The sequence below is a fragment of the Botrytis sinoallii genome (assembly GCF_014898435.1).
Source record: "Botrytis sinoallii strain Bc 23 chromosome Unknown BSIN_007, whole genome shotgun sequence".
Lineage (NCBI taxonomy): Eukaryota > Fungi > Ascomycota > Leotiomycetes > Helotiales > Sclerotiniaceae > Botrytis > Botrytis sinoallii.
In genome coordinates, this window is record NW_024066034.1 from 300,795 (window position 1) to 312,421 (window position 11,627).

Sequence of the window (11,627 nt, forward strand, 5' to 3'; positions counted from 1 at the left end):
GGTTCAAACTTTAGATGGAGGGAAGAGTCGGCGCTCGGATGTTGGGATTGTGCGAGAGATGGATGGATGGGGGAATGGCACGGAGGGGAGGGAAAGGGAATGGAAAGGTAATGGATACAGATATGGAAATGAAAAGGTAATGGATACGGATATAAAGAGCTCATGGACCGAGTGTAAGAATGGAGGGTCCCGGAAGAGAAACTTTGATATTGAAATTGCATGATGAGGCTGAGTCGTTGGGAGAAGAGATACCTCCAGCTATGAGTAGAAACGAGCAGATTTATATAATTTACGCATGATTAAGTATTTTTTTTTCATATCGTCACACTTGTGATTACCTAGGTAGTGTAAAATATTAAGTCGGATACCCCACTTTCTGGCCACCCCCCTTTTGGGCCACTTTTTATACCCAAAATACACCAAAAATGGAATTTTTAACTTTCTTATTTATGGATAGAATTCAATAAAAATTTGTATATATATAATTTGAATCGATTTAAGCTTATTCTGAAATTTTTAGATTTTTAGGATTTTTCTGTATTGAGAGCTAGAGCTTCAAAATATCGATTTCTAAATTTATATGGGAATCACATACAAATTTAAATTTTTATAAAATCTTTAATAACTTTTTAATAAAAATTGCTAAAAGTAAACTATAAAATTTTTATTATAAATTTATAGTATGTTTAATATAAGAGATTCAGAAAAAAAAGAAATTTCTTATAAATAAATATTTATAGGGGTACCCTCAAAATGACAGGGATTATTTATACTACTCTAAACTCACCGTATACTATATCTTTATATCTTGTTAATTTTCTTTAATTTTTTTTTGAATTTCTATATAGATTTAAGTTCAAATCTTTCAAAAAGATATATAGTTTTCTTTTAATAATTGTTGTTTAAAAATTTATTGAAGGTTTTATAAAAATTCTAAATTTATATGTGATTCCCATACAAATTTGAAAATCGATATTTTGAACCTTTAGCTCTCAATCCAGAATAGTCCTAAATATCTAAGAATTTCAGAATAAGCTTAAAACAATCTAAATTATCTACATATAAATTTTCATTGAATTATATTATATATTGATAGAGATATTAATAGGCCCAAAAAGTAATTTTTGGTGTGAAAGGGTGGCCCAAAACAGGGGTGGCCCGAAAGTAGGGTGCCCGACTTATGTTAAGCCTATTCACGCGTATTATCTACCAATAGAAACGTCAAAATGAATAAAAATAGAATCAAAGTCTAGATTCTTTTGAAGAATCTTATTTCCAATTCGATCGTCCAAATGGGAATACATTCCATACAAATCATAATATCCACATAGTCACGTGAATATCCATTTTGAACTTGTTGAGAAATTCATAATTAGTCTTATCAAATTCGCTCCTTTGATCATCAAAATAGCTTCAAAATATTTACCTTACTCACCCTGATATACACCATATATCAGTAGGTAATTGATATGATATACTACATTTCATCAACGAATGTTTAATATTATATCATTACAAATCCTCAACCCTAGATATGGCTACAGTTGGAGAGCATTGTTCAACCCACGGCGAAGCGATAGATGAAAATAGAACGGGAGGGGTTCAAATGACTTTGCGTTCGCAGAATTTGGACTCGGGTTTGCATCTAGATTCGGGTTCGGATTCAATCTCAGATGATGGGGATGGGGATGGGGACGAGGGGGGTGAGGAAGGCGCTTTGATATCGAATGGGGCTGAGCAAGAAGTGATGCAGACGGAAATGAATATGGAAATGGAAATGGAAATGAATAAAACCCAAGCTTGGGCTCTTTATCTGAGTCATTTTTTATCCACCTGGAATGGAAGGAGTTATGAATTCGCGGCGGTGAGTTATGTTATGCGATGGAGAGTCTAGATTATGGACGATTGATAAATTTCTGATGGATTATAGATTATCTTCACGGCAAATGCATGGCCTGATACATTGGTTGCTGCTTCTATCCGGTATGTTTTCTCCTCCTTACACGATGGGGATGTGGAACAAGGAGGTGAAAAGAGAAAGATCACGTGATGAATATATACTGATTACCATGATTTGGATTTCGATAGTGGTATTGTGAGGACTCTAGCATCTATTTGTTTCTCTCTAGTGTAGGGGAGATGGGTTGATAAGAGTCCAGACCGACTGAAGACTCTTTTGACGACGATCACGGTTAAACAGAATCGTGGTGATTTGCGCTTCTGTATTATGGTTTTTCGTGGTTGAATCGGAGAACAATCCTGAAAATGGTGTAGCTTTACTTCAGTCTAGGAAAGATGATGTTACGTTTAGAGATACCATGAAAATTGTCATGTTCTTGCCAATTCTTGGATTTGGTATTTTGGAAGGATTGAGCGCGAATGGGAATATGCTGTCAATGGAAAGAGATTGGGTGGTTGTTGCTGCTGCACCGGAAGGAAATCAATATGATCTCACGCATTTGAATTCTTCGATGAGAAGGATCGATTTGAGTTGTAAACTCCTCGCTCCGATATTAATCTCATTCCTAATCTCGCGACTGGGCATAAAAATTGGGGTGATTGTTGTAGGTGGGATGAGTGCTGCGAGTTGGGGATTGGAAATGTGGTCTGCGAGGAGAGTATGGAGTTCTAATACTCGATTGCAACAACAGAAGGAGGTTAGAAGTGATGAAGTGGTATCGCATGTCGAGGTGCGAAGTTTGAGGGAGAAATTCATGCGAGGACTTCGTTTGCACAAGGAAGACTTTGGGAATTATTTTTCGTCTAAAGTTTGGATTCCTTCCATGTCGCTCTCTTTACTTCATTTTTCTGCACTTTCGTATGGTGCCACGTTTATCACGTTCTTGTTGAATGCGGGATTTTCGTTGGGTCTTATCACGCTCGCTCGAGCAGCGGGAAGTTTGGTGGAAATTAGTAGCACGGTTGTAACACCCTTTGGAGTTCGACATCTTTCAAAGGCTCATGGACATGGTCCATATGATCGTTTACACGGATCCAATGGTTCAGATGAAGTTTTATTACAGGGAGAAGGCGAAATCGATGAATCGGGAAGAATCACTACTGGATTGGAACGATTAGGTCTTTGGGGTCTTTCATGGCAATTTCTTAATCTCGTAAGTATCCTCTCAAGAGTGATCAGTATCTATGTATATCCACATACTAAACAAATACCAGATCCCCTAACCCTTATCCTCTGGATCCTCTCTACTTCCACCTCTATCCCCAACACTCCCCTCCTCTCCCCTAATACTCCCCTTCTCGCTCTCTTCCTATTCACTTCCCTCTCTCTCTCCCGTCTCGGTCTCTGGATCTTCGATCTCACCACCCAACAATTAAGCCAAACCCTCATCGCACCTACTCAGCGCTCCTCCTTCGCCGGCTGCGAATACTCCCTCGTCGCGCTGTTTGAATTGGGGAATTATGTAATGGCGATTATTTGGTCGAGACAAGATCAATTTGGGTGGGTGGCATTAGTGAGTTTGGTGGCGGTGGGGGTAAGTACGGTGGTTTATGCAGGGTGGGTGAGGACAGTTAGGGGTCATTTGGTGCATTGGGAGAGGGTGGGTAGGTGTGGGGGAAAGTGTGGTGGAGGATAGATTTGAGGTGAGGAGTTGGTGTATTTTATGAGGCTGTGAGCGATTTCCATTTATTGCCTGATACTGATATTATGGTTTGCTAAATCTTGAAAAGGTTTGTGTGTTTGTATTCCCATACACACATATAAATATACATATCCAGAATCTCCAATTCGATCATCAAAATACCTGACAAGTGAGTACTATTTCTTGCCTCCTCCTCACTCCATCACACTAATCAATTTTGACCTTGAAATCCTTGTAAGTGTATGATACGATCATCCCGCTCAACCAAAATTTCCAAATACTTCATCCCACAATCCATCTCATCTTATCTCATCTTATCTCATCTTATCTCATCTTATCTCATCTTATCTCATCTTATCTCATCTTATCTCATCTTATCTCATCTTATCTCATCTTATCTCATCTTATCTCATCTTATCTCATCTTATCTCATCTTATCTCATCTTATCTCATCTTATCTCATCTTATCTCATCTGATCTCATCTTATAACTCGAAATCAAAATCAAAATCAAAAATCCAACTCTTCACTAAATCTATCACCCAAAGCACCGAAGTAGGTACCCCGAGAAAACAACATGAATAAATGAGGAGATGAATAGATGAGACTGGATGAATACTCAGATCTATGTGTTGTATTGTATCGTATAGTGCGATATTATTATATCATATCATGCTGTATCATATTATCACATCCCATATTCAATCTTCTATTCTCACGAGAGGTTTTCTATTCCATAAACTTTTCCTTCTTCGCTTGCTTCATTTAGCTTCTTTTTATATGGGGTGGGTATGGTGTTGTATTGTACTATATTGTATTATATATTGTATCTAGATAGGTAGGTAGATAGGTATGCAAGCCTAGTGGTAATGAATCATTCATTTATAATTATAATTATACAATTCACGCATACGCACGTATTTTTGTCTTTACATCAGATCCTAGCGATGCTGTTTCGGGATCTGTAGGTGAGTTTGCTTGGATGGATGGATGGGTTCGCGTTTTGGGTGAGGACGGGGGGTTATATTTTTGTATTTTGTATATTGTTTTAGTTTGTTTGCTTTTGTGGTTGTTATTCATTGATCTATTTCTGTGATTATCCGTATAGGTAGTTACATCATCATATATTGTTTAAAATCCTGTATATCAAGTTCTTGAACTTATTCACTCTTTAGCTGTATTTTTCGTTTGTATTCTGGAGTGATTGGGAGAGGTGTTGAGATGGGTGTGCTGTAGCGAGCGAGTAAATAAATGCTTTTTTAGTCGCTGTACAGCTGCGGTTGATATTAGTTGTTTATTGTTAGTATTATTCACTAATATATTTCTGTAATTACGTCATAAGTGCTGTTTCGGGATCTAGATATAGGTTCACTTGATTCTATTCACTTTTTTCGCTTTCTTTTTGTCTGGAGTGATTGGAATTGATTTTGAAATTGGTGGGCTGTAGTCGAGTAAACCGCACGGCTGTAGTTTGTACTACTTGTTAATTTTATTATTATTCATCGATACATTTCTGCATGTACGTCATCTATACTGTATCAAGATGTATTAATTTCCTCTCCTCTCTCCTCTCTCCTCTCTCTTCTTTACATAACTTGAATTTCATCTAGGATGATTGGCATGCCGTAGCAAGTAAGCTAGCCGCAACTCCAATCACTGCACAGCTATGTTTTGGTGATTAATCATCTACATCTCATATATTCAGATATAGACAACACGGACGTTCATCAATAAGTTTACTGTACAATAACACCGGACTTGGGGATTCACGGATAGGATCGGTTCTCTCTATTTCATTTTGTATAGATATACACGGCTGTTCTTGAGGGTTCCATAAGATAGAACCGTACAGCCGTAGGAAACAAAGTGTTTTGTTTGGGAGGGAAAGTATATAAGTTTCGCAGTTGACGTTGTGTTGGAAAGCATATTCGGAGTTTGGATTTCATTCTAAATCTACTCACATTCATCTTCATATTCAAGATCATCTATTCATCAAACACACATCTCACGACCTCACACTCTTGAGAAACTTCTGGATATCTTGATATACATATACATCAAGAATCTAAAACATCACTTCAGAATTGATAAAGGAAATACAAAATACTTATCTACATACACATCCAACATCCAACATCTTCTAAGCATCATCTCTCAACCACATCATGGCGAATCCGGAAACCCCACGTCAAAACCCACGGATTCCGTTCGAGCAGAGAGATATTTCAAAACCATCGTTTCCAACATCACCAACACCAAGACCAAGACCATTAAAAACAAGCCACAACTCTACAATTCACAATCCACCACCCCAACGATCCTCGTCATCCTCCTCCGCCCAATCCTCACCATCCTCTAGTTCTAACTCCAGCGCTCCTAGCAGCCCCACCCCAACCTCAATCTCACATCTAAAATGCGCAATCTATGGAATACCTCGCATAGCAAATCCTTCCTCTCAAATCTCAACATGGGTCTTGCGACGAACTTTCCCCTGAAGAATCTAAATCTTCATTCGAGGAAAAATGTATCTGTTGCGCATGCAGATGAAGGAGTTGAGGCTGGGGCTGAGTTTGGGAGAGATGAGTACCATGATTATATTCTTCATGGCGATCATACAAACTACTTCAATCACTCAAACCAGATGAATGATATCTCAGCCGCAATCCCAATGCCCAAATTATCCAGTCCCAATGGCAAACCAGCGAAGCCCTTGCCTTGTCGTGCTGCGGGCGATTTGGATACGAATCCGCTCTCGGGACCATCAGCACAGCATGCGGAATATCTTATTTCGAGGGTAGAGGGGCGATTTATGGGCCCGGATACACCGCCGATGGAATCGCCTTTTGGGGAGGTATTGGGTGGGGAGTTGTTGTTTGGGATTGGGAGGGGAAGTGGGAGATATGGTGGTGAGCGGATGAAGGGGACTTATGAGGATGAGAATGAGGGGATTGGAGATATGAGAGGTACAGGGGATAGAAATCAGAGAGGTGTCAAGAGCAGAAGTGGAAGAGGAAGAGGGAAGATGGTTCCGAAGAAGCAAAATCAGAAGACCTGGAAATCTATACATCAATCTTGTAAGGAGATGCTGGATAGTATGCATCTTTCGAAATGCGATGGGGAGGTTACTAAAATTACAGGACAGGAGAATGGCAATAGATTTGTCGGAGCAGAAAGTTATATGGGTATATTTAATGATGAAGATGACGATGAGGGGGATGAGACCGAGCACGATAATATGGAGAAATACGATGAATCCGATGTATTCACCGACAAACACTCCGGTCCCGGCTCCGCTAAATATTGGGAAAATGATCAACATCGTCATAGGTTGATTCATACCGAGTCTCAGGATTCGATGGTGGAGATTTATACTTCTTCGCCTATTTATACTTCTCCTTCCTCGTCGTCTTCTTTTTCCCATTTTGCATCCAGGAGAAAACAGGGTCAGAAGAAGGCGCAAATGCAAATGCAACATCAACTCGGCAAACAACAACCACAGAAAAAATCATCAACTGAGATTACTCCCGTGTTCTCATCGAATTCTGCTCTGAAGAATAGTAGCAAAATCGCAGCAAATTCCAATTCAGACAACCAACAAGAATCTTCCGACGAAACTACAAAACTCGAAACCCAAAACCAAGCGAATCTAGAAAGAGATGTCGAAGAAATACTCGATGAATTCATTCTCACACCCAGAAAACCACTCCAAGAAAGTGATTTCGCCTATATGCACATGCGACCCAAGCCTAAGACGAATCCCGCTACTACTCCTGAAAACCCACTCATCACGATGCCCGAAAATCGCAATGAAAATGGGAATACATACCGATACCGCTATCCCACCAACAACGACGACGATAATGAAGACGCTCGATCCTCGCTGGACATGGAAGATTCCCTCTACGGACGATGCGAGAAACCCACGCCCAAATTCAAATTGCGAATGGCGCGTGCGGACGCGGAATATCCGGATTTTGCAACGATGATGGATAGGGATCGAGATATGAATACGGATACACATGCATCTACTCCTACTTCACAAACACAAATACAAACAGCAGCCTCCTGGTCTTCAAAACACGAGTTTGATGCCGATGCGGCACTAGAGGCTTCTCTGTCTTCGTTGTCTCGTCTTCAGTATGAGTATCAACTTCAGTGTTTGTCTGGATCGCAAGGCTCGATTGTGAGTTAACTGGTTGTTCATCTCTCGTGTTCTGGTTCCATCGGATCGCTGTTTTTTGCTTCGTCTTCGCTTTTCAAGTCGTTGATACATGGCGATAGAAAATTTGATAGCGGTAGATGGTGAGCGGAGTGTGTTACGACATGATTAGATGGTGAGGAATATCTACTAAAATCAAAGCCCCCTCCACTATCTCCCTCTCTCTCTCATCTAAAGCTAAGAAGACACACCAGCACATTAAGCGAGATTTCTATTTCTCATCATCCGGACCTCCCCTGAAAAGAAAAAAAACTTACAACTATGATGATTACGAGAGTATTCAAGAATATTATATTATAGTTACCGAAAAAGGAAAAAAAGAGACATGTAGATAGATACGTAGATAGTTAATATAAATATGGATATAAATATTTATAAAATCTTTTCTATATGAAAACATGAAAAGTTAATTTGAAAATTTGAATATCAAACTCCTCCTAAGAAGGAATTACATTCTCTCCTTCAAGAAGAACACACAAATATACGAATTGCTCTGCTCTATACTTGTCGGCTATTAGAAAAATTCTGTCAACCACCCCTAAGTGGTTGGTAGCACCAACTCCGACATGCAGTAATTCCGATACGCTCGATTTTTTTCAATAATCAATATCAATTCAACTATACAATTGATTCTATATTAAATATAACAAATGATTATTGAGATTATTTCAATATAGTTATCAGATTTCCTTCTTATAATTTTATTTTTAATTATGAAATTTTTGAGAATCGAATATTGAGATTATATTATTAATTTCAAATTCAAAGTTTATATAATATTGAAATAATTATATAAATATATATATCGTTTTTTCAACTAATAAAATTAATTGAATTATTTAAAATTTAATCTCCTCTAACATACTTGAAACAATAATATTTAATTATTATTATTATTTTATTCGTACTTTTCAACCGGGCCGTATAGGCGAGCCTCCCGGGGGGCATTACGGTTAGGCTAACTGCGGGGTGATCTTCTAATTTATATGATCCTCTTTTTCTAGGGATGGGGTCTCAATACTTTTAGTAGCTTCCCAAGCAATGGCTAGTATACTTACACCTTTGTCTCCGATCCTCTGAGTGCCTCTGTGTATGCTTTTCGATTTCTTATATAATATTTATTTGAAAGCTGCTTTATTTCTATAAGATAGCTTTTATATATATTCTCTTGTAATATAGTATACTGTGTACTTCAATTTTCTTCCATATAGCTTTTCTAGATTTATTCCTTTCTACTCTCTGTTTATATTCGCCTGGATTAATCGATCCTTTTCTTCTTCTTTCTATTCTTCTGATAGCATTCTAGGGTATATACTTCTATAGAAGTTTGTTATAATAATAAATTTAGTGAATTTGGTTAGTATATATATTAGCTGTTTCAATTATCATTCTTGAACTACTTGATTACAGAATAAGTATTTAGACTTGATATCTAGGGGCTAGGTTTTATAGATCATAAGGATTTTGTAATAATACATAATATACTCGGAGAATTTAAATATACTATATAAATAATAGATTATTGCTTTTTTGTATTTAAATCATTAATAATAGTTTTCGAAATCATTATATACTAAGCGGATCGCTAGTATATAATAGAGAGTCACTTATAAGAGTTTTTAGTTCCTTAAAGTATTTGTTTGTACTCTTTAAATCCCATTTCTGATACTGTTTAAAGAGTATTGGTATTTGTTTGATCCACTATATCTGTACTACCGATTCTATAGCGGTTTTTGCTATAAAACGAATACCGCTCGCTATAAATCGATTTGTATATCCTAAAATTGATCTTCTTTATACCTTTATCAGTAAATACATCTATTTGCTTATTCCCCTCAATCCCTATATAGCCTAACAATCATTTGATCTGGAATCCGATATGTTTTACATCAGTTGTAGTATTAAAGCAAAGCCTATTATAATATAATAAAAACTATACCTCTTATTCTCTATATTATCGATATACTATTAATATATATACAGATTTCCATCCGTTTTATATCAATAATATTACTGATCGCTACTTGGAAGCCTCGGTATGCCCCAATCGCTTCCGTATCGAATATATAAGAGTTGTAATGCAATCTACCGTTTCCTTTGTATACTATTATTTATTCTCTATATATAATATATCCATATCCTACTCGCCTATTATCCTTATCGATCTATTCCGATTTATTAAAGAATATGGTGATCTGATTGTATATATGTTTATTTCATTATTCCTGGAATTGCTTTGCTGCTATCTTTTTTGTAAGGTTTTTAATGGGATCTATTCAATACCCTAATATATAGTAGGGCTTTACTAAAGTTGTCTTCTTGATTTGAAAAAGGTATTAGCTGATTACCTGGATCTTTATTCTGATTGACTACAATTGGCCTTCTCTATTGCTAAAGGAATAGATGGCTTTTATCCCTCGATAATAAAGAGAGTGTTTTGGATCAATAGTTTGGGCACGGAGAACTGCTTTCCATTTTATTGTTCTAATATTATTTTTATTGATAGAAAAGCGCTTATCCTTTATTATCACTATATTCAGGATTGTTCGCTAGACTGGAAGGATTTTTCTGATTGTTATTTATAGTATCTTATTATAGTTAGAATCGCTCTTTCTATTAGATATTTATTATTATTAATATCCCATTTCAGTACTATCCAGTGGTTTTTTGTTTATCCTATATATTATACCTTTACCCTATAAAATAGAATTGAGTATAAACAAATGATTACTACTTTCTATAAAAATACTACTAGAGATCCATTTGTGATTTGGACTAGCCCTTGAATATAATAAGCCAATTTCCAGCCTTTGACTGCTTGTATTTCAATATACTATTTGAATATAAGCTTGTAATCAAATTATACATTTAGTTATTATAAAGCTGATCCTAATACGATTGGAGAGATAGTATAATCACGATTTATTTTGTATATCAGATTAATAAAATGCTTATATTATATTATATAAATCATCTCTATCTTTTTCGGGTATAAAGATTATTTTGTTTTTAGCTTTTTAATAGAATATGCTTTTCATATTTCTTATTAGTATTACAATGTTTTATTGAATACTTATTGATAATCGATATAAATAGATATTATCTACATATCCAAATCAGAGTTTAGAGTTTTATTAGAATAGCTCTACAAGATAAAGTATATATAGAATTGGCGAGAGAGATAAACCTTATAGAATATTATATTCTATTATATTATAGCTAGTTATTATTTGTTAAATCTAATTTTGAGTTATCTTTAGATTAGAAAGAAATTGATTAGAATAATCAGGTTCTATAAAAACCTTTGTTTTCTTATTTGTTTCAGAAATTTATTTTTAAGTAGAGTATCAAACGTTTCTTATATATCCAATATAATTATTATAATCTCGTAATTTTTATTGAATACTACTTTTGCATTATAAACGAATAATACTATTAAGTCTATAACTAATCGTTTTGGAAGGGCTTGTAATATTGTGGGCTGAGTATTTCTTGTGTTAAAGCTATTTATATTAAATATCTTATTATAATCCTTTAAGATTCTTTTTAATACAGAAAAGGAAAGTAATAGACTGTTATGATTGTGGGGACGTTTGATCTGTTTTCCCTACTTTTGGTAGTATAACTATCTCTACTTGTTTTTATATTATAGAGAAATGATTGAGCTATAGATATTTGTTAAAAATAGTATATAGAACTGGGCCTATTTCTGTCTAAATAGCTTTTAATAGTTTTATTGTGATTCGTTTGTTCCTAGGGATATATTCGAGATTCCTATAGTATTATATTCTATTCCTTTATAGAGAT

At 35.9% G+C, this 11,627-nt stretch overlaps 2 protein-coding genes across 2 annotated transcripts; both read left to right on the forward strand.

Moving 5' to 3' along the window:
- Positions 1 to 222: 222 nt before the first annotated feature.
- Positions 223 to 3,596, forward strand: EAF02_004582 (uncharacterized protein; the record flags this gene model as incomplete). Its single annotated transcript, XM_038900630.1, has 4 exons — positions 223 to 235; positions 1,533 to 1,864; positions 1,931 to 2,046; positions 2,201 to 3,596. The coding sequence occupies 4 exons, from the start codon at positions 223 to 225 to the stop codon at positions 3,594 to 3,596; spliced, it is 1,857 nt and encodes a 618-aa protein (XP_038759142.1).
- A 2,418-nt stretch (positions 3,597 to 6,014) lies between these two features.
- Positions 6,015 to 7,793, forward strand: EAF02_004583 (uncharacterized protein; the record flags this gene model as incomplete). Its single annotated transcript, XM_038900631.1, has 1 exon — positions 6,015 to 7,793. The coding sequence occupies one exon, from the start codon at positions 6,015 to 6,017 to the stop codon at positions 7,791 to 7,793; it is 1,779 nt and encodes a 592-aa protein (XP_038759143.1).
- Between the last annotated feature and the right edge of the window lie 3,834 nt (positions 7,794 to 11,627).